This window comes from Engystomops pustulosus, chromosome 9 (assembly GCF_040894005.1).
Source record: "Engystomops pustulosus chromosome 9, aEngPut4.maternal, whole genome shotgun sequence".
In the NCBI taxonomy this organism is placed as follows: Eukaryota; Metazoa; Chordata; class Amphibia; order Anura; family Leptodactylidae; genus Engystomops; species Engystomops pustulosus.
In genome coordinates this window covers 11509285-11534255 of record NC_092419.1, presented here as the reverse complement: position 1 = coordinate 11534255, position 24971 = coordinate 11509285, and the positions used below count along the sequence as shown (strand labels likewise).

Genomic DNA, 24971 nt, shown 5'->3' with positions numbered 1-24971 from the left:
TATCTACCTGATCCCTATACTGTCCCTCTGTAATCCCTGTCCCAGTAGCCTCAGCCAACCCCACATAGCAGCGTCTCCTTGGCGCGCTCCTGCTCCCTTCTGTGTTCTTCTACTTTGCAATGCGCATGCACATAACAGCGCTCCCTTCGTATCCGGAGCTCCTGCGTGTGCGTTCTGCATGGTCTGTGCAAAGCACATGTGCATATCGGTGCTCTCTTCCTATCCAGAGCTCCCGCGTGTGTGCTCTGCATAGTCTGTGCAGAGCGCATGCACATAGCAGCGCTCCCTTCGTATCCGGAGCTCCTGCGTGTGTGCTCTGAATAGTTTGTGCAAAGTGCATGTGCATATCGGTGCTCCCTTTGTATCCGGAGCTCCTGCGCGTGCGCTCTGCATGGTCTATGCAAAGCGCATGCACATATCGGCACCCACTTTGCGTTCGGAGCTCCTGCGCATGCGCTCTGCATAGTCTGTGCAAAGTGCATGCGCACAACAGTGCTCCCTTCGTATTCTAAGCTCCTGTGCATGCGCTCTGCATAGTTTGTGCAAACTGCATGCGCATAGCAGTGATGGTAAGTTTCCTTTAACTGTGCAAAATTGGGTGGTCTGCTCAAAGAGATTTCACTTTCCGCTCAAGTTATCATTCAATATTCATCAGAACATGGATAGGCTGTGACTTTGGTATATTGGCCACTATTCCATGTATAAATCTGTATATATAAGGTCAGCGCACAGACGCATGCTATAGTTATTGTGAGTTACAATGAGTCCTGATTATATAGAGACCTGCCAGTCGCTGATACGTGGCTGGCTGTAGGTCATGTCCTATTGGCAGCAGTGATACCTGGAGAGGGAGTTTTCCGATGCCAGTTCTTTCGGTGTCCGGACTGTGTTGAAGTTACGCTTTGGTTGTGACACTGGATATAAGGAAGAGAGGAATTCAGAGGTGGATATGATACTGATAGGTCACATGTTTGGGCTTCATATATTGGGGTTGGTGTGGCCCATCTACTACATGGCTGATACATAAGGACCATTATACCTACTAGTAACTTGATGAACCTTTTTCACACTGTTGTTCTCGGCTTGAGGTTCTTTTGGGCCACCGATCCTGCAATAGATATCCAGATATTTACATAATGCTCCGATTATTAAAGTCTGGAGACCCTGAGCATAACACTAAACTCACCTCTGAACTCTGGAGGGTGGAGCAAATACCCCATGTTTTGGGGAGCAGGTGAAATACCGGACCCCGAACACTGAACCGTCATGTTTCCCTGTCGGCTTTTCTAACTCAACTCCGAACCAGTATCCTGATGGATAAGGACAAGTCTTAGACAATTGCAGATGATATACACTCCAAAGCTGGGCAGCTACTCCCTTCATTCCCCGGATACACATGCATGCTTGGCTCGGATGAGTGTGCATGTGTTCTCAAAGAATCTGACATGTTGAAATCCAACATATATACATTATGGTTGGCTGGTCCGGCTGGAGTTTCAGCCAAAGTTTATCTACTTTGTCTACTAAAACTATCCATAGTGTCTTCCTGCTCCATTTAGAACTCACCGGGTGCAAAGTCTGTCTTGCCATAGAAGCGAACCACTCCCTGTTTCTGTCCAGCGACGAGCACCTGGTCCCCCAAGTCGATGTTCAGCCCCTCTTTGTCTAAGCTGCCCACGCTGATAGACTTCTTCTGTGTTGCTGGGGGAGAGACATAGAAAGATTCAGGGACAACCTCTAGGTCATTGCCTCTGTACAGTACAGAGCTGCCATTGGACTGGGTGTTGACCCCCATGGGGTGTCATGTCTTTGCACCTTTTTTCTCTTTCTTCCCTTTGCCGGTGACCCTGGAGAAGTCCATCCGTGGGGTCTTTGGTGTGGAGGTGACAGAAGACGGCGGCTGTTCCGGAGCTTTACTGATTTTGGACACTGAAGCAAACATTCCTAGGAAATACAGAGAAGGATTGGGTATAGGACGAGTTTATGGGAAGACAGTATATACGGGTAAGGAATTATATGGCATGTGATGTAGCAGAGCCAAAGCACCATATGCCCTATGTCTATTGTGTACGGATATATGTAGACCCCTGTACTGTGTGTGTATGGATGTATGTAGACCCGTGTATTGTGTATTGATGTATGTAGAACCCTGTATTGTGTATGGATGTATGTAGACCCCTGTATTGTGTATGGATATATGTAGACCCCTGTATTGTGTATCCCTGTATGTAGACCCCTGTATTGTGTATGGATATATGTAGACCCCTGTATTGTGTATGGATATATGTAGACCCCTGTATTGTGTATGGATGTTTGTAGGCCTGTGCATTGTATATTAATGTATGTAGACCCTTGTCTTGTGTATGGCTGTATGTAGGCCCATGTATTATGTATTAATGTATGTAGACCCCTGTATTGTGTACAGATATATGTAGACCCCTGTATTGTGTATGGATGTATGTAGACCCCTGTATTGTGTATGGATATATGTAGGCCCCTGTATTGTGTATGGATGTATGTAGACCCCTGTATTGTGTATGGATATATGTAGGCCCCTGTATTGTGTATGGATATATGTAGACCCCTGTATTGTGTATGGATGTATGTAGACCCCTGTATTGTGTATGGATATATGTAGGCCCCTGTATTGTGTATGGATGTATGTAGACCCCTGTACTGTGTATGGATGTATGTAGACCCCTGTATTGTGTATGGATATATGTAGATGCATGTATTGTGTATGGATGTATGTAGACCCCTGTACTGTGTATGGATGTATGTAGACCCCTGTATTGTGTATGGATATATGTAGATGCATGTATTGTGTATGGATATATGTAGACCCCTGTATTGTGTATGGATATATGTAGACCCCTGTATTGTGTATGGATGTATGTAGACCCCAGTATTGTGTATGGATGTATGTAGGCCCCTGTATTGTGTATGGATATATGTAGACCCCTGTATTGTGTATGGATGTATGTAGACCCCTGTATTGTGTATGGATGTATGTAGACCCCTGTATTGTGTATGGATGTATGTAGACCCATGTATTGTGTATGGATGTATGTAGACCCCTGTATTGTATATCGCTGTATGTAGACCCCTGAATTGTGTATCCCTGTATGTAGACCCCTGTACTGAGTATGGATGTATGTAGACGCGTGTATTTTGTATGGATATATGTAGGCCCCTGTATTGTGTATGGATATGTGTAGACCCCTGTACTGTGTATGGATATATGTAGATGCATGTACCGTGTATGGATGTATGTAGACCCCTGTACTGTGTATGGATGTATGTAGACCCCTGTACTGTGTATGGATGTATGTAGACCCCTGTACTGTGTATGGATATATGTAGATGCATGTACTGTGTATGGATGTATGTAGACCCCTGTACTGTGTATGGATGTATGTAGACCCCTGTACTGTGTATGGATGTATGTAGATGCATGTACTGTGTATGGATGTATGTAGACCCCTGTATTGTGTATGGATGTATGTAGACCCCTGTACTGTGTATGGATGTATGTAGACCCCTGTACTGTGTATGGATATATGTAGATGCATGTACTGTGTATGGATGTATGTAGGCCCATTTGTATTAATGTTTGTAGACCCCTGAATTGTATATCGCTGTATGTAGACCCCTGAATTGTATATCGCTGTATGTAGACCCCTGAATTGTTTATCCCTGTATGTAGACCCCTGTACTGAGTATGGATGTATGTAGATGCATGTACTGTGTATGGATGTATGTAGATGCATGTACTGTGTATGGATGTATGTAGACCCCTGTATTGTGTATGGATATATGTAGACCCCTGTACTGTGTATGGATGTATGTAGATGCATGTACTGTGTATGGATGTATGTAGACCCCTGTATTGTGTATGGATATATGTAGACCCCTGTACTGTGTATGGATATATGTAGATGCATGTACTGTGTTTGGATGTATGTAGGCCCATGTGTATTAATGTTTGTAGACCCCTGAATTGTATATCGCTGTATGTAGACCCCTGAATTGTATATCGCTGTATGTAGACCCCTGAATTGTTTATCCCTGTATGTAGACCCCTGTACTGAGTATGGATGTATGTAGATGCATGTACTGTGTATGGATGTATGTAGATGCATGTACTGTGTATGGATGTATGTAGACCCCTGTATTGTGTATGGATATATGTAGACCCCTGTACTGTGTATGGATGTATGTAGATGCATGTACTGTGTATGGATGTATGTAGATGCATGTACTGTGTATGGATGTATGTAGACCCCTGTATTGTGTATGGATATATGTAGATGCATGTACTGTGTATGGATATATGTAGACCCTTGTACTGTGTATGGATGTATGTAGACCCCTGTATTGTGTATGAATGTAGACCCCTGTATTGTGTATGATTATATGTAGATGCATGTACTGTGTATGGATATATGTAGATGCATGTACTGTGTATGGATGTATGTAGACTCCTGTACTGTGTATGGATATATGTAGATGCATGTACTGTGTATGGATGTATGTAGACCCCTGTACTGTGTATGAATATATGTAGATGCATGTACTGTGTATGGATGTATGTAGATGCATGTACTGTGTATGGATGTATGTAGACCCCTGTACTGTGTATGGATATATGTAGGCCCATGTGTATTAATGTTTGTAGACCCCTGAATTGTATATCACTGTATGTAGACCCTTGAATTGTGTATCCCTGTATGTAGACCCCTGTATTGTGTATGGATATATGTAGACCCCTGTACTGTGTATGGATGTATGTAGACCCCTGTACTGTGTATTGATATTTGCATCAATATGGTGAATACCCAATATATGAAAAGATGTCCAAATATGTCTCTTCCTCTAGGGCTCTGTACACACACATAAAGGATACTCACCATGTTTGGGGGGACAGATAAAGTAGCGGATGCCTCCCACGCTGCCGTCGTTCTTTCCATCTGGTTCGTCCAGCTCCACTCCCACCCACTGACCACTGGCAAATTCGGTCGTCCCACAGAACCGCAGTGTGCCCGCCTGTCATAAAATACACAGTGACAAGATAAGAAGATACCCAGATCCTTAAAGGAAATCTACCATCAAATCCATCATGATAAACCAAGACGCTTACTCATAGATCCAGGCACTGGGACTGTGGGAATTTTCCTATTTATTACCCATGGCCTCATTCCTTCTAAAATCACCTTTTAAAATTATGCTAATGTTACCAGAGTCGCACAGTGCCATAGCTTCACAGGATGTTACACTGTCTCCCCTTTTCCCCTGCTCCTCTAGCACTTCCTCTTCCTGCTGTAATCTAATGGCAGTAGGGAGTTATAGCACACAGTGGGAGGGGACAGTGATGCTGAACAGTATAACAGCCTGTAAAGCTACAGCATGGAGGGACTCTGGTAACGCCTCCTCATTAGAATAATTTTAAAAGTTGATTTTTAGAAGGAAGAAGGCCATGGATAACAAAGATCCCCACAGTCACTTTACAGGATGGGGCCTAACTTCCTGATCAGGGGGGATCTCGGGGATAACACCCCCATGGATCTCGAGTACTGGGGTCTGTTATACACCATTGCGCCGCTTGCTCTATTCATCTCTATGGAGCTGATGTAGATTGCTGAGTTTGCCGTTCGGCTATCTCCATCAGCGCCATAGAGATGAACAAAATAGCCAGCGCATGCGTGAATCTCAACGAGGTACAACGGACCCCCGTTCTCAAGATCACTGAGACCCCCACTGATCAGCAGGTTATGCCTTATTCTGTGGACACTAACATGCTTTGGTTGGAGAACCCCTTTAAGGCTTAAAGCTAGATAATGGCCTATCCATTGTGTATGGTTGGAGGGTAGATAAGCGACTGGTAGACATTCACATTGCCTTCACAGATGTGTGGGTTGTATTGGGTACCTTTTCCGAGTCCAGCAGTACCCTGTCACCTAGCCGGAGCCCGAGAGATGCCAGCATCAGGTTACCGGGGATGTTGTCGTAGTTTGGGAGGGTGACTTTGGGCAGGTTGCAAGTCAAGGGCACAGCGTCCAGAAGCAGCTGTTTCAGTTCCTTCGCAATCATGGCCGACTCTGCCTTGTCCAGTCCCATATCCATTGGATCCGGAACCACGTCGGCTGGGACCTGACCCTTACTGTTCTGTGATAAAAAAAAAGGAAAAGCATACGAAATGTTATCACATTGAGGTCCAGTAAAGTCCTATAGTGGACTGAGGTGCCATGTTACATCTCTATATTGGGAATCCCAGAATGATCACAGTAATACAAGACCACACTACGCCCCTAAGGAAATACTTACCCTGACCGAGGGGTTGGCCCCATGTTCCAGGAGACATTTAACAGCCCCCAGACAGAGATTAGAGGCGGCGATGTGCACAGCGGTCCCATGGTTGAAATCGCTGCAGGTGGAATTGAGCACTAACAAGGGGAGAGAGGTGTAAGATATCGTGACACTCCATTATTCATCGCATTTCTACGGAGACGTTCTTTGTGTCCTCACCTTTAGGCTTTGACGCTTTCAGTAGGATTCGGAGCAGTTCAGGGACATCGAAGTAGGCAGCATAGTGCAAGGCGTTCATGTTGGTCCAGCGGCTGCGCAGGGTCACGTCCGCCCCCAGTACCAGAAGCTGATTGGTCAATCGCACGGCAGCCGCCGGGTCTCCTATGTGTAAGGATACACCATGTAGGAAAAGTTATAAACCCCCCCTTATTTTGTAGGATTTGGCTTTGATGAACACAATGGGGCACATTTACTAAGGGTCCGCGGACCGCATTTTCGTCGGGTTTCCCTACTTCTTCAGTTTTGCGCCGCATTTAACTGGGGTATTTGGCGCACGCGATCGGATTTTGGTGCCGAATTTCATGCGACACAAATCGGGGGACGTGACCATCGGATAACCCGACTGATTCGGACTAAGCACGGGATTTAACATTCAAAATTGTGTCGCAAGCCAAGCACTTACATGCACCGGGAAGAAGAAGGGGAACTCCGGCGGACCTGGGCAGGGAAACAACACATGCAGGAAATTGGACGCGCGACCTTAGTGAATCGTGGCAGCTCCGAATCCTTGTCGGACACCTCGAGGATCGCGACGGGACGGGTAAGTAAATGTGCCCCAATATTTCACCATGAAACGACTCACAGCTAGGCAATGCAGAATCTGAGATGTCGGGAGTCCAGTCTGTAGTTGGTCGTTACTGATGTGGTCAGATAGGAAAATGCAAAGCTTAAAGGGAACCTACCACCACGATTCTACCTATTAAGGTAGATCGGGTGGTAGGTGGATGTAAGGGACGTGAGGATAGCTCTTTTTAGAGCTAATCCTTACGTCCCCGCTAACTTTTGGTAAACTTTATTGAACTAATATGTAAATTTTGTTATGCTACTCCACGCCCCAGTAGCCACATTACTCCTCCTACCCTGTTGCGTGCGGCGCGCAGCTCCTTGTAGCTGCGCGCCCTCGTCCGACATGCTGGCGTTCTGCGCATGTGCCGCACACAACAGGGTAGGAGGAGTAACCTGGCTACTGGGGCGTGGAGTAGCCGCGCTGTGTAGCCTCGTGCCCGGCTACTCCACGCCTCAGTAGCCGCATAACTAAATTTACATATTAGTTCAATAAAGTTTACCAAAAGTAAAAAAAGGGCTGTCCTCACGTCCCTTACATCCACCTACCACCCGATCTACCTTTATAGGTAGAATCGTGGCAGTAGGTTCCCTTTAAAGGGAACCTGTCAGCTGGTTTTACCCCACTAAACTACTAGTCCCCTCAGATAGGGTATGACATGTCCTTTCTAGAATTCCATCTTTTATGTGACATCTCATCTGTTTACCTGTAGAAAATCTCCTCCAAAGGCAGGAAAATATGACTCTTCTCATTTAATTTTCCCATGAGATGAGTCAAGTTTAGTGGTTGCAGGGGTAGTGTCACTTCAGACACCCTAGGGCACATTTACTAGGAACAGTGCTGTCTGTACTATGTGCAGTTTGCCTGTGTATAATGCTGGGGGCGCCAGATTCAGGATTTCTGGTGCACTTCCTTCATGACTCTGGCGCCCCTTGCACTGCTCTGACAGAGTGCACCAACTTTTTTTGGTGCACCATTAACATGGGGCGGGCAACCCATTTCTGTCAGACTTTGCATGATAAATCTGGCGCACGGTCCGACTGAGCACCGGAACGCCCCCTAATTTGTGTCACATGGTGCCTAGTGCAGCCGTGCCTCAATCGTGGTGAGGACAATTCTTAAATACCTGTGCCAGCAGTTTGTACCTAAAAGATTGTGCAAGGTCCGACAGAAAACTGGCGCAAAGCCCTGATTAATTGTGCCCCCTGTGAGACACTGAAGGGGTTAACTGTGGATGGGCGGTATGTTTCCCCTAGGTTTTGCTTCTATGCAAGGCCTTAGTGCTGAGGTGGGTTTGTCCAGCACCTTGGACACAGGTGATGGGAACAGCCTAATTAGCCTGCATAAAATGACTCAGCAGAGTTGAGTGGGTTGTCTCTCTGTGGAAGGAGGCTGAGAGGACACAGCTCTGACCTGTGTGTCTGGAGCAGCCACGTGATCTTTGTTTAGTGTGAGTTAGTGGACTATCTGTATAGTTAGCACCCTGACGGGTAGGTTTTCTTTTGTTTATTCAAATACCTGAATGTAAAGGCTGGTTTATTTTTGCTGCAATAAACGCAGGCGAGACCTGTTTGGACTGTACCCTGGTGTCCCTGTCTTGAACTGCATCCCAGCACCCCGCTACCACGGTCTCTACTGGGCCAAACCTCCACATATGGTGGAGGATGCGTGCAGTTCAAAAAGACACACACCTGAAAGGCTCGCTACATCCTGCAACATTGCATGGCCTGGGTGAAAGCAGCAGGCAAAGTGCAGGATAAAGCCAAGATGGAGGACTTTATTAAATACCTGCAAGAGGAGGCCAGAGCTAATCGGCAGCAGCAGCAGGAGGAGGCCAGAGCTACTCGGCTGCAGCAGCAGGAAGAGTCCCAGGCTAATCGACAGCTGCAGCAAGCCATGCTCCAGCAGCAGGAGGAGAGGTCCCGACAGCAGCAAGCCATGTTCCAGCAGCAGGAGGAGAGGTCCCGACAGCAGCAAGCCATGCTCCAGCAACAGCAGGAGGAGTCCCGAGCCATGTTCCAGCTGATGATGGAGAAGTTTTCTGGCATTATGGCAGCACCGCAAGCATCGACTACTGAGGGGTCCCATACTGGTCTACAAGGGTACCCGGTTGTCCAGCGTTCCGCACGGGCTGCAGTACAAAAGGCTTTACAAAAAATGGCGGCGACCGACGACGTGGAGGCGTATCTCACAGTGTTCGAGCGAGTAGCTGAGCGAGAGGAGTTACCGGCTGAGCAGTGGGCAGATGTCCTGGCACCGTTCCTGACCGGCGAGTCGCAGAAGGCTTACTACGACCTGAGTGAAACGGAGGCCCGTGAGTACCCCCAGCTAAAGGCGGAGATTCTGGCTCGTCTTGGGGTCACCGTTCAAGTTCGCTCCAGCCGGGTCCACCAGTGGGCTTACTCAGAAAAATTACCCCCACGCTCCCAAATGCATGACCTGATCCATCTTGTCCGGAAGTGGCTACAACCAGAGGACTGCACCCCCGCACAGATGGTAGAGAGAGTGGTCCTCGACAAATTCACCCGTTCTCTGCCCTCTCGGCTCCAGCGGTGGGTTGGACAGGCCGGTCCCACAAAAGCTGAGGAGCTTGTGTCCCTAGTAGAGAGGTATCGGGCTACGGAGGACCTTCTACTTACCTCTCCGACACGAAGCAGTGCCAGTGACAGGGTCACCAAACCAGCTGGTAAGACTGCTACTGCGGAAAAGGGGAGACATGTCAGGTTGGGAGGGGGTTCATTGGGGGGCGTGGATACCCAGAAACCCAGTGAGGCTCGTGACAGAGGTCATGGCCGCATCCAGTGCTGGCGGTGCCATGAAATGGGCCATATTGCTGCCAACTGTCCACTGTCAGTGGAGCCAATGGACTGCAACCAGACCCGGCGAGTGTCACTGTTTGCCCGGCCAGTTCTGGCGGCTGAGTCAGTCACGGATGCAGAACCCCAAGTATGCATGGTCACAATCGGTGGTCACACAGTGGAAGCCTTGCTAGACTCAGGGAGTCTGGTCACCCTGGTGCGGGGAACTTTGGTTGATCCTGGACTATACAGTGGGCGGAGAGTGGGAGTGTTGTGTATACATGGGGACACTCGCGAATATCCCACTGCTGTCATCAACCTACATACCCCTTGTGGTACTGTTACCCATGAAGTGGGGGTGGTGGGGTCCCTTTTTCATGAGGCTATTATCGGCAGAGACTTACCGGTGTTTTGGGACCTCTGGAGACGAAGACCCACCTCAGGTGCTGTTGCAGATAATGGACATCAGGTATGTCCGGCCTTGGCCCCTGAACCCTTTGAGGCCGAAGTACACACACCAGCAGTAGGGGTGACCCCATGTGATGAATTCTCTCCCCTAGAGGTCCTAGCTGGTGAGGTCGAGGGCCACGAGGAGGTGGCCGACATGCTGGACCTTGAGATTTCCCGTGACAATTTTGGGGCTGCACAGCTACAGGACCCTACCTTGGTTAAAGCACGGGAGAATGTCAAGGTGATAAATGGGGTGCTCCAAATACCAGGGGCTGATAAAATATACCCCCGAATGGTGATTATTGGGGAACTGTTGTACAGGGTCGACCAGATACGGGGTGAGGAGGTTGAGCAACTTGTAGTACCCCAATCTCACCGTAGGCTGGTGCTAGAGTTGGCACACAAACATGTGCTGGGAGGGCACTTAGGTGCTGAGAAGACCCGAGAAAGGATCCTGCAGAGATTTTTCTGGCCCGGGGTGTGGGAGGAGGTAAACCGGTATTGTAGCTCCTGCCCTGAGTGTCAACTTACTGCCCCGGTCTCCCACTTCAGGAGTCCTTTGGTCCCGCTACCGATCATAGAAGTGCCCTTTGAACGGATTGCAATGGATCTGGTTGGCCCCATAGTCAAATCCTCCAGGGGGCACCAATACATCCTAGTTATCCTGGACTACGCTACGCGGTATCCCGAGGCGATTCCATTAAGGAACACCTCCTCCAAAAATATTGCTAGGGAGCTGTTCCAGGTGTTCTCACGCACAGGCCTCCCCAAGGAAATCTTGACTGACCAGGGCACCCCATTCATGTCTAGGGTAATGAAGGAGATGTGCAAGTTACTACAGGTAAAACAGCTCCGCACCTCTGTGTATCATCCTCAGACAGATGGCCTGGTCGAGAGGTTTAATAAGACCTTGAAGGGGATGCTTAAGAGGGTGGTCAGCAAAGATGGGAAGGACTGGGATTGTTTGTTGCCCTATTTGATGTTTGCCATACGTGAAGTTCCCCAGTCCTCCACGGGTTTCTCACCCTTTGAGCTGTTATATGGCCATTCCCCACGTGGGCTTTTGGATGTAGCCAAGGAGACCTGGGAGCAGGAGAGGACCCCCCCACCGTAGTGTGATAGAACACGTCTCCCTTATGCAGGACCGCATAGCGGCGGTAATGCCCCTTGTAAAGGAGCACATGACAAGGGCACAAGAGGCCCAGTCTAGGGTCTACAATAGGTCAGCCAGACTCAGGACCTTTAACCCAGGCGACAGAGTGCTAGTTCTGGTGCCCACCGTGGAGAGCAAGTTCTTGGCCAAATGGCAAGGGCCATATGAGGTCATGGAGAGAGTGGGGAAGGTAACCTACAGGGTATCTCAGCCGGGGAGGAGGAAACCCGAACAGATATACCACGTGAACCTCCTAAAGCCATGGAGGGAAAGAGAGTCCCTGATGGCCATGGGAGTAGAGAAGGCGTCTGTCTCCAAGAAGGGGACACCGGAGGTAGGTGTACCCGATGCCAAGGTGCCTGAAGTACGGATCTCGGAGTCCCTCTCCAGGGCCCAGATTCAGGAAGCGAGGGAGTTTGTGCTCCGAAATATGGAGGTGTTCTCTAAGTTACCGGGACGTACTTCAGTCATCAAGCATGACATCATAACCGAACCCCACATCCGGGTACACCAAAAACCTTACCGGGTCCCTGAAGCGCGCCGGCTTGCCATATCCGAAGAAGTCAGGCAGATGTTAGACCTGGGGGTTATCGAGGAGTCTAAAAGTGACTGGTCGAGTCCTATTGTGTTGATTCCCAAACCTGATGGTTCCCTACGGTTCTGCAATGATTTTAGGAAGTTGAACGAGGTGTCCAAATTTGATTCCTATCCCATGCCCAGGGTTGACGAGTTGATAGAACGACTTGGACAGGCTAGGTTCTTCTCCACCCTTGACCTGACGAAAGGGTATTGGCAGGTACCCCTGACTGACAGGGCTAAAGAGAAGACCGCTTTTGTTACCCCTGATGGGCTTTTTCAGTACGTGGTACTCCCCTTTGGGCTACATGGGGCTCCCGCCACATTCCAGAGGTTAATGGATCTCGTGCTAAAACCTCACCGGAGTTATGCCTCGGCCTACTTAGATGACATCATAGTCTATAGTAACGACTGGGAGAGTCATCTAGCCAAAGTACAAGCAGTGGTAGACTCCCTGAGGGCAGCAGGGCTGACAGCGAACCCCCAAAAGTGTGCACTGGGTCTGGAAGAGGCCCGTTACCTGGGGTACCGTATTGGGCGAGGGGTCATCAAACCCCAAGTAAATAAAGTAGAGGCGATCCAGCAGTGGCCACGACCTTTGAGCAAGAAGCAAGTGAGGGCTTTTCTGGGCATAGTGGGCTATTATCGCCGATTTATCCCCGATTTTGCGACAATAGCGGCACCCCTGACTGACCTGACTAAGGGTAGCAGGGCGGTGATGGTAAAGTGGAGTGAAGAGGCTGAGGGGGCGTTTCAGCGACTTAAGACGGTTTTGTGTGAGGGACCGATACTGATCACCCCTAACTTCACCAAGACCTTTATTGTGCAGACTGACGCTTCTGACGTGGGCTTGGGGGCTGTCCTGTCCCAAGTAGTGGAGGGTGAGGAACATCCTGTGACATTCCTGAGCCGCAAGCTCACACCTCCTGAAAAGAACTATAGTATAGTTGAGAGGGAGTGCTTAGCGATCAAATGGGCTCTGGAATCCCTGAGGTATTATCTGGTAGGGCGGCAGTTTACACTAGTGACCGATCACTCTCCCCTAACCTGGATGAGTCAGGCCAAGGAGAGGAACGCCAGGGTCACAAGGTGGTTCCTAATGCTCCAGAATTTTAAATTCACGGTGGAACATCGAGCAGGAAAGCTGCATGGGAATGCCGATGCCCTGTCTCGTACCCACTGTCTGATGGCCAAAAGTGTTCGCCCCCACAGGGTCAAACAGAGGGGGAGGGTATGTGAGACACTGAAGGGGTTAACTGTGGATGGGCGGTATGTTTCCCCTAGGTTTTGCTTCTATGCAAGGCCTTAGTGCTGAGGTGGGTTTGTCCAGCACCTTGGACACAGGTGATGGGAACAGCCTAATTAGCCTGCATAAAATGACTCAGCAGAGTTGAGTGGGTTGTCTCTCTGTGGAAGGAGGCTGAGAGGACACAGCTCTGACCTGTGTGTCTGGAGCAGCCACGTGATCTTTGTTTAGTGTGAGTTAGTGGACTATCTGTATAGTTAGCACCCTGACGGGTAGGTTTTCTTTTGTTTATTCAAATACCTGAATGTAAAGGCTGGTTTATTTTTGCTGCAATAAACGCAGGCGAGACCTGTTTGGATTGTACCCTGGTGTCCCTGTCTTGAACTGCATCCCAGCACCCCGCTACCACGGTCTCTACTGGGCCAAACCTCCACACCCCTATCTTTGGTTCTATAGCACGTAAAAACAATATTATTACAGATAAGAATCTAATCTTTCAGATCCCATTAAGCTTTGAGTTCTGGGATCTACAGAACTGGACATAAAGGTAGTTAAAAAAATAAGCAAATTTATCTGCAGCTTGTATTTCGCTGCCTGTATCTCTGGTTCTGTAGATCACAAAGCCATAATCTGATGTGATCTAAATGATGAGATTTGTATCTTTAATATGACACAAAAACCATGTTTCTAGGTGCTACAGAACAGAAGATAGGGTGATACCCCTGCAACCACTAAACTTATCTCATATGATGTGAAAATGAGGTGAGAAGAGTCACATTTGTCTCCCTTTGGGGGAGAAGGGGTACGATTTAACATAAAGGTCTAAAATTATAAATAGGACATTTTATAACCTACCTGGGGGGAAGGATGGCTGGTATTATAGTGGGATAAGACCTGATGACAGGTTCTCCAAAGCCCCATTGCATAATCCACAGCAGAGCAGGTCCTTACACCTACCATGTGCCAGCAGGACCTCCTTGATTTCCCATTGTGTGCACTCTAAAGTAATAATGCAGTAATACTGCTCATGCATTACCCTGATGCCGGTACATACCCACACCATGCGCTCCAGCCTTACACGCGTAGTGTAATAACGTCATGTCTGTTAGTCCATCCCGGTCGTTCACATGGCAGCCCCTCTTCAGTATCTGTCCGGGAAACAAGATGAATAGGTCTCATTTATGTTTGGGCCCATGCTATAGATGCTCACTGGTTGCCATACATCCTATACAGATGACGTCTGCTAGCTTTTCATTCTGACCTCATACACAGGATCGGACTGGCCCACAGGTGAACAGGTGGATCAACCGGTGGGCCCCCAGACCCTGCATTAGTAGTAGTGCTGGACAAGGTAATATATAAATATATTTAGCAAAGAGCATCTATCCTATGTATTTATATGATTACATTAATAGATTATGTAGCAAATTTATAGCTGCGGTGGCCTCTAAGATCAGATTTTACTGGTGGGCCCAAGGTATCCCAGTCCGACACTGCTCATACAGAATAGTGAATGTGTATGTGTTCTCAATAGGGAAAGGGGAACAAACTGCGGCCGGGCTTTGGATGAGGACATGTCTTCCATGAGAATACATGGTTGGGCAGATTAAAACTCAACATGACTGATCCTTCTTCCTGAGCAGGAATGGGAACATTTAGGTTATATTACTCTATGGGTCCAAATTGAACCCTAATATACTGTTTATGCACAAAGGCGCTTAGATAAGAAGCTGTTATGTCCCAAGCAGAGATGAGCGGACCCGACATTCGCGTTCGGGGTTTGGCTTCGGCAACGTGACCCGGCCATATTGCAGAATTGGAGGCCTCACATCTCATACGGCAAAGATTAGGCCGCCAATCCGGCAATTTGTCCAGGTCGTGCGGCTGAACCTGAAACCCGAACCCAAATATCGGGTCTATGGTAGGTAACTGTGACATCATAAAGATGTTTCCATCAGGTAAAGGGAAGTGACGTCACAAGTGATTTTTATTTTTGCTATGACATCACAACTGATTTATTTATTTTTTTGCTATGACATCACAACTGATTCATTTATTTTTTTGCTATGACATCACAACTGATTTATTTATTTTTTTTGCTATGACATCACAACTGATTTTCCATCAGGTAAGCGAATATGATCTCATTGTGGGTTTCAATCATGTAAACTATAGTGACATCACAGGTGGGGTAGATAAGCTAATATGACGTCACAGGACAGTTTGAGTCAATGGTACTCTGTGACATCACAAGCGCGCATCACTCAGACGTTAGGACGTCACAAATGGTTGTGGTCAACTGAGTTACTGTGATATCACTACAGTGTTTTACTCAGAAAAGCAGCGGTGACTGCACAGCGGTTCCAGCAATAAGCATTCGAAATGAAGGATCTGCCACAAAATGGTGTGGTCTGTAACCATGGAGACACTTAGGCCTGCATATGAGCTGTAAACAGTAGAATTGTAATGAAAATTAGGAAAAAAGTGACAGAATTTATATTTTTGATTCACAAACCCCAACAGAAAGTTAAAGGGGCTGCCCATTTTACCTCATGCTGTTTGTAATGAGCGTGTGTGTGCGTGTGTGTGTGTGTGTGGGGGGGGGCAGGATATGAGGTAATTTATCGATATACATCTATTAATAGTTCTGCTTCGCTTTCCTGATATATAAAGTGAAGCCTCCTGTCTATTACCTTATCAGCCAGAGATTCCTGACCATAAAATGGCCGCAGATGGAGGGTCATGTGATCTCTACCTGTCCATGAACCATCGTCCTGCCATTGTCAATTGCTCATGGACAGATTGAGATCACATGACCCTCCATCTGTCGCCATTTTATGCTGATGAGGTAAAAGACAGGAGGCGTCAGTTTACATATCAGGAAAGCGGAGCAGAACTAGTAATAGATGTATATCAGTAACTTACCTCATATCCTGCCCCTCCCCCACTTACACGCATTACAGAAAACATGAGGTAAAGTGGCCAACCCCTTTAACATGCATGTCATTATTTACTCCTACAATGAAGTACTTACCTCACTCCCGATGACATCTATCTTGTGTTGGACCTGCGGCACCCATTGACGGATGATAGCAAAGAGTTCAGGGATACTAGTTTGGGGGTCAAACAAGATTTCCTGGCACGCAGGGTCATTGGGATCGAAGAATGTAAAGGCTGTGGTAAAAAAGAAAAGGTCGAGGTGAACCCCAACATATTCCTATAAATATAATATAAAAGCAATATGGATTATGGGAATGTATGAGCGATTACCATAATCCTTGGGCAGGGGAGCCGGGGCTGAGGAGTGGACCACCGGTCTTTTCCGTTTCTCGAGGATCGGACTCTGGAAATCGATGGGACGCTGGTTCTCCTCTGCCGGAGCACAATCGGGAGGGTCCTCTCTGGTCATAATTCTGTGGTAACAAATAGGATGAACATGAATAAAACGCAAGGAGACACATTGAATATCGTGCCCCAAAGACCAATCAGACATTATAAGGTTAATCCATGGCTCTGATTGGGTTCTCGGGTTGAGTAGATATGAAATTTGAGAAAACCAGGCAGACAACTCTAGACTTGTAGTGATGGGTCGTTCGCGAACGAGTCGGCACAAAGAGCCGGCTCAATCGCTTGAACGACGCTCGCTAAACCCCACCCCTAAATGGCTCACCACGTCCCCTTTAACTCAATAATATCGGGTTAAAATTGGAGTGGTGCGGGGCGCCTGACTGGCCTGCGACTCCCTATTATATATTTAATAGGGAGCCGTTCAGGAGCCCGAAGAGCCGGCTCTTCTTAGTGGGCGGAGCCTAATGAGCCAGCTCACTAAGAAGAGCCAGAATTCCCATCAATACAGTCCTGAGTGAAATGAGCATTGTGATGAATTACTAGATGTTTACAAAGAGAAAAATGACAAATCCATGGCATGCGGGGCAATACCATTTGTTTTTATGCATTGTGAACCAAACAAACCTTGAGAATGCGGTAGTTATACTGATGCAGAAACATATTTTGTTTAATCCCTGAACTGAGTGGTTTTGCTCAAAAAACAATAAAATTGTATGAAATTCAGGAGCTTGGGAAAGCTGGGTTGCATGCTGGCTGCCTGCATAAACACTTCCTGAACTGTCCAGACAGGACTAATCAAGCTGAGCTGGATGACCTATACACAGCAGCTGGGGAATGGTGCAGCGATTGATTGCTTCTGCTTGTCAGGGACAACACAGTGAATGCAGCATTCTTTGTGGGCAGCCGGGTGCAGACAGCGGAGCGACAGAGCCTCAGTTTTTTCAGTAAAACCACTCAGCTCAGGGATTAAACAAGATATGTGTCTGCATCAGTGTAGCCACAGCATTCTTTGCAAATGCATATCAGTTGTGTAATGATAATGAGATGACTCTGCTCATTCCCAGTCTGCAGCGGCGTAACAACAGCGGTACCAACCATAGCAGCCGCCACAGTGTGAGGGGGCCCTGGCATCCGAGGTATTGGGAGTATGCTGTATGTCTGTGTGGTGAGTATATAATGTACGTGTGTGTATATGTTGTATGTCTGTATATGGTATTGTATTTATGTGTGTATTTGCTGTATGTACGTATATGCTGCATTGGTGCATACGGTACTGTATGTATGTACGTATATGCTGCATTGGTGCATATGGTACTGTATGTATGTACGTATATGCTACATTGGTGTATATGGTACTGAATGTATGTACGCATATGCTGCATTGGTGTATATGGTACTGTATGTATGTACGTATATGCTGCATTGGTGCATATGGTACTGTATGTATGTACGTATATGCTACATTGGAGTAAATGGTACTGTATGTATGTACGCATATGCTGCATTGGTGTATATGGTACTGTATGTATGTATGTATATGCTAAATTGGTGTATATGGTGCTGAATGTATGTACGTATATGCTGCATTGGTGCATATGGTACTGTATGTATGTACGTATATGCTACATTGGAGTAAATGGTACTGTATGTATGTACGTATATGCTACATTGGTGTATATGGTACTGAATGTATGTACGCATATGCTGCATTGGTGTATATGGTACTGTATGTATGTACGTATATACTGCATTGGTGCATATGGTACTGTATGTATGTACGTATATGCTACATTGGAGTAAATGGTACTGTATATATGTACGTATATGCTACATTGGAGTAAATGGTACTGTATATATGTACGTATATGCTACATTGGAGTAAATGGTACTGTATATATGTACGTATATGCTACATTGGAGTAAATGGTACTGTATATATGTATGTATATGCTGCATTGGTGTGTATGTATGTATGTGGTGCGTGTATACTGTATGTATGTTTTTGCTGTATGTCTATATACTATAAGTATATTAATATGTTTTTATATGAGTGTATACTTTATATATTTTTAAGTGGAGAAGGGGGACACAATTCAGAAATGTGCCATGGGACCCTGCCTCTCCTAGTTACGCCCCTGCCTCTCCTAGTTACGCCCCTGCCAGTCTGTACAGCAAAGTTGACACCCAAACTACAGGAAATTCCAGCGTGTTGTGATGTCTCTAGTGGCCAGTGTGAAAACTGCAATCATTTACAAATTTTGTGAAGTGGATGGTCACATTAGTTAAATATAGAAGGCAAAACCTTTAAGGTTTACATTAGTGTACTGAGCCCATGCTGTTCTCTTGTGATTTCTACTATTTGGATTTGTTTGTTGGCCTCCTATGTGAATTATGTAACATTTACTGCTGCTCCACTTCTTTTACTTCTTATGTAATGGTGGAAAATCTGTTATATTCTGTGAGTTTCAGCCATATGCATAAATTGGGGGTCATTTATCTTATTTCCCCCTTCTCTGCGCTCATTTTGTGCATGTTTTGGCTATTTTTTGCACGTAATTTGTCTTTGTTGTTTTGGCTCTTTGTCAAGTGCAGTTTATTTTGCGCCTTGTTAGGCGCAAATTTTTTAAAAAGCCGCAATTTTTTGCACAAATCATACCATTGCCTTTCCTAAGCACGGTCAGGACTGGCGTATTATTGTGCAATTATTTGCGGCCATATAGGCACAATAGTATAATTAATTGGGCGCAAACATCTGTAAAGCTGAGCCCTGATTGGTTTCCATTGGCAAGTAGAATAATTTTACCCAAGAAACGTGATGATAAATCTCCCCCTATGTGCCTATATAGCGGTACTATATATAGTACTAGCAGGTGATGGATCTAATCCTACAAGTAAGACGCTGCCCTTTGGTAAACAATTCTGCAGCTCGACCTCAATCCGTGTGACTACAAGCCCCTGATTGTACGACACGCACAATGCTCCAGTCTCCAGCCAGCGAGAGGTGGGACACAGCCCGGATAGGAGCCAAGGCTGCATTCAGGATTATTCCAGGCCGCGTCTGGAAATGTCCGCAGGCACCGAGCCAGGGCTGCGAGGGGAGGGCTGGGGTGTAGACCGGGCTCAGCAACCACAAAGAGCAAAGCGATGGAAGACAGCGATGTAAAAGGGACAGAGAATGAATGAGTCACAACCAAAGAGCAGCCCCACACAATGGAGCAAGGGAGAGGGAATACACATAGAGCCGGAGACGATGGATCTGTAGGAGAGACATGGGAATAGTGGATAGGGCCAGGAGATAACAATCACAGCTGGTATTCAGGATGAGACATAGTCAGGTGTACAGCACATATCCCCGCCGTAGCCATAGGGAGATGGTAAATAGTGTACAGCACATATCCCCGCCATAGCCATAGAGAGATGGTAAATAGTGCACAGCACATATCCCCGCCGTAGCCATAGAGAGATGGTAAATAGTGCACAGCACATATCCCTGCCGTAGCCATAGGGAGATGGTAAATAGTGTACAGCACATATCCCTGCCATAACCATAGAGAGATGGTAAATAGTGCACAGCACATATCCCCGCCGTAGCCATAGGGAGATGGTAAATAGTGTACAGCACATATCCCTGCCATAACCATAGAGAGATGGTAAATAGTGCACAGCACATATCCCTGCCATAGCCATAGAGAGTGATAGTAAATAGTGTACAGCACATATCCCTGCCATAGCCATAGAGAGAGATGGTAAATAGTGTACAGCACATATCCCTGCCATAGCCATAGAGAGATGGTAAATAGTGCACAGCACATATCCCTGCCATAGCCATAGAGAGTGATAGTAAATAGTGTACAGCACATATCCCTGCCATAGCCATAGAGAGAGATGGTAAATAGTGTACAGCACATATCCCCGCCATAGCCATAGAGAGAGATGGTAAATAGTGCACAGCACATATCCCTGCCATAGCCATAGAGAGAGATGGTAAATAGTGTACAGCACATATCCCTGCCATAGCCATAGAGAGATGGTAAATAGTGCACAGCACATATCCCTGCCATAGCCATAGAGAGATGGTAAATAGTGCACAGCACATATCCCTGCCATAGCCGTAGAAAGAGATTGTAAATAGTATACAGCACATATCCCTGCCATAGCCATAGAGAGATGGTAAATAGTGTACAGCACATATCCCCTCCACAGCCATAGAGAGATGGTAAATAGTGTACAGCACATATCCCTGCCATAGCCATAGAGAGATGGTAAATAGTGTACAGCACATATCCCCTCCATAGCCATAGAGAGATGGTAAATAGTGTACAGCACATATCCCTGACATAGCCATAGAGAGATGATAAATAGTGTACAGCACATATCCCTGCCATAGCCATAGAGAGAGATGGTAAATAGTGTACAGCACATATCCCTGCAATAGCCATAGAGATATGGTAAATAGTGTACAGCACATATCCCTGCCATAGCCATAGAGAGATGGTAAATAGTGTGCAGCACATATCCCCTCCATAGCCATAGAGAGATGGTAAATAGTGTATAGCACATATCCCCTCCATAGCCATAGAGGGATAGTAAATAGTGTACAGCACATATCCCTGCCATAGCCATAGAGAGGGATGGTAAATAGTGTACAGCACATATCCCTGCCATAGCCATAGAGAGATGGTAAATAGTGTACAGCACATATCCCCTCCATAGCCATAGAGAGATGGTAAATAGTGTACAGCACATATCCCTGCCATAGCCATGGAGAGAGATGGTAAATAGTGTACAGCACATATCCCTGCAATAGCCATAGAGAGATGGTAAATAGTGTACAGCACATATCCCTGCCATAGCCATAGACATATGGTACATAGTGTACAAAACATATCCCTGCCATAGCCACAGAGAGGGATAGTAAATAGTGTACAGCACATATCCCCGCCATAGAGAGATGGTAAATAGTGCACAGCACATATCCCTGCCATAGCCATAGAGAGATGGTAAATAAGGTACAGCACATATCCCTGCCATAGCCATAGAGAGGGATAGTAAATAGTGTACAGCACATATCCCTGCCATAACCATAGAGAGATGGTAAATAGTGTACAGCACATATCCCTGCCATAGCCATAGAGAGATGGTAAATAGTGTACAGCACATATCCCTGCCATAGCCATAGAGAGATGGTAAATAGTGCACAGCACATATCCCCTCCATAGCCATAGAGAGATGGTAAATAGTGCACAGCACATAACCCCTCCATAGCCATAGAGAGATGGTTAATAGTGTAAAGCACATATCCCTGCCATAGCCATAGAGAGGGATGGTAAATAGTGTACAGCACATATCCCTGCCTTAGCCATAGAGAGATGGTAAATGGTGTACAGCACATAAACCCTCCATAGCCACAGAGAGATGGTAAATAGTGCACAGCACATATCCCTGCCGTAGCCATAGAGAGATGGTAAATAGTGCACAACACATAACCCCTCCATAGCCATAGAGAGATGGTAAATAGTGCACAGCACATATCCCTGCCATAGCCATAGAGAGAGATGGTAAATAGTGTACAGCACATATCCCTGCCATAGCCATAGAGAGATGGTTAATAGTGTACAGCACATATCCCTGCCATAGCCATAGAGAGTTGGTAAATAGTGTACAGCACATATCCCCTCCATAGCCACAGAGAGGGATAGTAAATAGTGTACAGCACATATCCCTGCCATAGCCACAGAGAGATGGTAAATAGTGTACAGCACATATCCCTGCCATATCCATAGAGAGAGAGATGGTAAATAGTGTACAGCACATATCCCCTCCATAGCCATAGAGAGATGGTAAATAGTGTACAGTACATATCCCTGCCATAGCCATAGAGAGATGGTAAATAGTGTACAGTACATATTCCTGCCATAGCCATAGAGAGATGGTAAATAGTGTACAGTACATATCCCTGCCATAGCCACAGAGAGGGATAGTAAATAGTGTACAGCACATATCCCCTCCATAGCCATAGAGAGATGGTAAATAGTGTACAGTACATATCCCTGTCATAGCCATAGAGAGATGGTAAATAGTGTACAGTACATATCCCTGCCATAGCCACAGAGAGGGATAGTAAATAGTGTACAGCACATATCCCCTCCATAGCCATAGAGAGATGGTAAATAGTGTACAGTACATATCCCTGCCATAGCCATAGAGAGATGGTAAATAGTGTACAGCACATATCCCTGCCATAGCCATAGAGAGGGATAGTAAATAGTGTGCAGCACATATCCCTGCATTGCCATAGAGAGGGATGGTAAATAGTGAACAGCACATATCCCCTCCATAGCCATAGAGAGATGGTAAATAGTGTACAGCACATATCCCTGCCATAGCCATAGAGAGATGGTAAATAGTTTACAGCACATATCCCTGCCATAGCCATAGAGAGATGGTAAATAGTGTACAGCACATATACCTGCCATAGCCATAGAGAGATGGTAAATAGTGTACAGCACATATCGCTACCATAGCCATAGAGAGATGGTAAATAGTGTACAGCACATATCCCTCCATAGCCATAGAGAGATGGTAAATAGTGTACAGCACATATCCCTCCATAGCCATAGAGAGATGGTACATAGTGTACAGCACATATCCCTGCCATAGCCATAGAGAGATGGTAAATAGTGTACAGCACATATCCCTGCCGTAGCCATAGAGAGAAATGGTAAATAGTGTACAGCACATATCCCTGCCATAGCCATAGAGAGATGGTAAATAGTGTACAGCACATATACCTGCCATAGCCACAGAGAGATGGTAAATAGTGTACAGTACATTTCCCTGCCATAGCCACAGAGAGGGATAGTAAATAGTGTACAGCACATATCCCCTCCATAGCCATAGAGAGATGGTAAATAGTGTACAGCACATTATTCTCCATAGCCATAGAGAGAGATGTTAAATAGTGTACAGCACATATCCCTGCCATAGCCATAGAGAGTTGGTAAATAGTGTACAGCACATATCCCCTCCATAGCCACAGAGAGGGATAGTAAATAGTGTACAGCACATATCCCTGCCATAGCCACAGAGAGATGGTAAATAGTGTACAGCACATATCCCTGCCATATCCATAGAGAGAGAGATGGTAAATAGTGCACAGCACATATCCCCTCCATAGCCATAGAGAGATGGTAAATAGTGTACAGTACATATCCCTGCCATAGCCATAGAGAGATGGTAAATAGTGTACAGTACATATTCCTGCCATAGCCATGGAGAGATGGTAAATAGTGTACAGTACATATCCCTGCCATAGCCACAGAGAGGGATAGTAAATAGTGTACAGCACATATCCCCTCCATAGCCATAGAGAGATGGTAAATAGTGTACAGTACATATCCCTGTCATAGCCATAGAGAGATGGTAAATAGTGTACAGTACATATCCCTGCCATAGCCACAGAGAGGGATAGTAAATAGTGTACAGCACATATCCCCTCCATAGCCATAGAGAGATGGTAAATAGTGTACAGTACATATCCCTGCCATAGCCATAGAGAGATGGTAAATAGTGTACAGCACATATCCCTGCCGTAGCCATAGAGAGAAATGGTAAATAGTGTACAGCACATATCCCTGCCATAGCCATAGAGAGATGGTAAATAGTGTACAGCACATATACCTGCCATAGCCACAGAGAGATGGTAAATAGTGTACAGTACATTTCCCTGCCATAGCCACAGAGAGGGATAGTAAATAGTGTACAGCACATATCCCCTCCATAGCCATAGAGAGATGGTAAATAGTGTACAGCACATAATTCTCCATAGCCATAGAGAGAGATGTTAAATAGTGTACAGCACATATCCCTGCCATAGCCATAGAGAGTTGGTAAATAGTGTACAGCACATATCCCCTCCATAGCCACAGAGAGGGATAGTAAATAGTGTACAGCACATATCCCTGCCATAGCCACAGAGAGATGGTAAATAGTGTACAGCACATATCCCTGCCATATCCATAGAGAGAGAGATGGTAAATAGTGCACAGCACATATCCCCTCCATAGCCATAGAGAGATGGTAAATAGTGTACAGTACATATCCCTGCCATAGCCATAGAGAGATGGTAAATAGTGTACAGTACATATTCCTGCCATAGCCATGGAGAGATGGTAAATAGTGTACAGTACATATCCCTGCCATAGCCACAGAGAGGGATAGTAAATAGTGTACAGCACATATCCCCTCCAT

General features: G+C 46.3%; 1 protein-coding gene across 1 annotated transcript in view; it reads right to left on the bottom strand.

Moving 5' to 3' along the window:
• Positions 1–24971, bottom strand: part of CLIP3 (CAP-Gly domain containing linker protein 3) — a 37344-nt gene that overhangs the window by 5031 nt on the left and 7342 nt on the right. The window contains exons 2-13 of the mRNA XM_072125616.1: positions 16644–16786; positions 16408–16547; positions 14428–14521; positions 6526–6687; positions 6325–6443; positions 5929–6165; positions 4911–5046; positions 1816–1944; positions 1567–1701; positions 1187–1310; positions 1044–1108; positions 842–914 (exon numbers count right to left, since the gene is read on the bottom strand). Coding sequence (XP_071981717.1) covers positions 842–914; positions 1044–1108; positions 1187–1310; positions 1567–1701; positions 1816–1944; positions 4911–5046; positions 5929–6165; positions 6325–6443; positions 6526–6687; positions 14428–14521; positions 16408–16547; positions 16644–16782 — 1553 coding nt within the window. The 5' untranslated portion in view covers positions 16783–16786. The remainder of the gene's footprint in view (positions 1–841; positions 915–1043; positions 1109–1186; positions 1311–1566; positions 1702–1815; positions 1945–4910; positions 5047–5928; positions 6166–6324; positions 6444–6525; positions 6688–14427; positions 14522–16407; positions 16548–16643; positions 16787–24971) is intronic.